The sequence below is a fragment of the Penaeus monodon genome, chromosome 23 (assembly GCF_015228065.2).
Source record: "Penaeus monodon isolate SGIC_2016 chromosome 23, NSTDA_Pmon_1, whole genome shotgun sequence".
NCBI classification, from domain to species: domain Eukaryota; kingdom Metazoa; phylum Arthropoda; class Malacostraca; order Decapoda; family Penaeidae; genus Penaeus; species Penaeus monodon.
This window is the reverse complement of record NC_051408.1, coordinates 34,771,419-34,772,604: the sequence shown is the minus strand read 5'-3', so window position 1 is coordinate 34,772,604 and position 1,186 is coordinate 34,771,419. Positions and strand designations below refer to the sequence as shown.

The window sequence follows — 1,186 nt, the reverse complement described above, 5'->3', positions numbered from 1 at the left end:
CCCAAGCTCTATATAAGTACTTATATAGAACACTGACCCAACCGCACACACCCACAGATCCGCGCGGCCACTCACTTCGTGTGGATGAGGTTCTCGAGGTCGGGCGCGTTGAACTCCTCGTTGGCAGAGGGCGTGCGGGTGTCGATGGTCACGAGGGTGGACGCCGGGTGGTTGGACGAGCACGAGTAATAATAGAGGCTGAATCTGGAAGGGCATGGCGCGTGGCGTGGGACATAGGGAGGAGAACAAGATATGAGGAAGAGTAGGAGAGAAGGAGGAAGAATATGAGAGAGGGAAGGAAGAAAATGAAAGGGGAAAGGAAGAGTTTGAGAGAGGGGAGGAAGAGTAGGAGCGAGGGAGGAAGAGTTTGAAGGGAGGAAGAGTAGAAGAGAGGGAAGGAGGTTAGAGATAAGGAAGAGTAAGAGAGAAGGAGGATAATGAGAGAGAATGAGGCAGAGGAGGAGAGAGGGAGGAGAATAAGAAAGAAGGAGAAAGAGCAGGAGAGAGAGGGAAGAATGAGAGAGGAGGAGGAAGAGTAGGAGAGAGAGAAGAAGAGTAGGAGATAAGAAGGAAGAGCAGGGGAGAAAGAGATGAAGAACAGGAGAAAGGTAAGAGGAGTAAGACAGGAGGGGGAAGGGGGGGTAGGAGAATGAGAGAGAAGACAGAATGATAGAAATGTTAATCGGCATTGCTTATTAACTAAATCGGATAATAAGACTGATACAGGTACCGTACAGAAGCTAGAAATACATGAATAACAGTAGTTCTGGCAACAATTCCTTTAATACGAATAGCTACTAATCGAAAGGGGTGAAAATTTTTAGTTAGAAAACAAGAAAATAAACAAAGAAAAGAAAAAGTGCCCCAACCTGTTCTCGGCGTGGTAGTCCCTCAGCAGCTCCCGATTGGGGTTGAAAAGGACCCCGTAGGAGCCGTTGCAACGCGTGACCCAGATCGGGAGGGACGGGGTCTTGAGGCGTGACCCCACCGCGACCTGCCGATTGCCGTCTGACCTCTGCCACACCAGGAGCCCCACCTGCGCCCGGATCAGGACCCCGGTTTTCGGTTTTGCCTGAAGAGTATCGGGGTAGAATCGCGGGTGAGTTATATGCGGGCTTTGGGCCATGCGGAGAGGTTTGTGAAAATTGACTTAGTATCTCAGGTTAGCAATATCAGTTTAGTTTAT

The 1,186-nt window shown here is 49.7% G+C and overlaps 1 protein-coding gene across 1 annotated transcript in view; it reads right to left on the bottom strand.

Annotated features, from left to right (window-relative positions):
• Window positions 1–1,186, bottom strand: part of LOC119588221 (inactive ubiquitin carboxyl-terminal hydrolase MINDY-4B-like) — an 8,246-nt gene that overhangs the window by 1,174 nt on the left and 5,886 nt on the right. The window contains exons 8-9 of the mRNA XM_037936922.1: window positions 870–1,072; window positions 76–204 (exon numbers count right to left, since the gene is read on the bottom strand). Of these exons, the coding sequence (XP_037792850.1) occupies window positions 76–204; window positions 870–1,072 (332 nt within the window). The remainder of the gene's footprint in view (window positions 1–75; window positions 205–869; window positions 1,073–1,186) is intronic.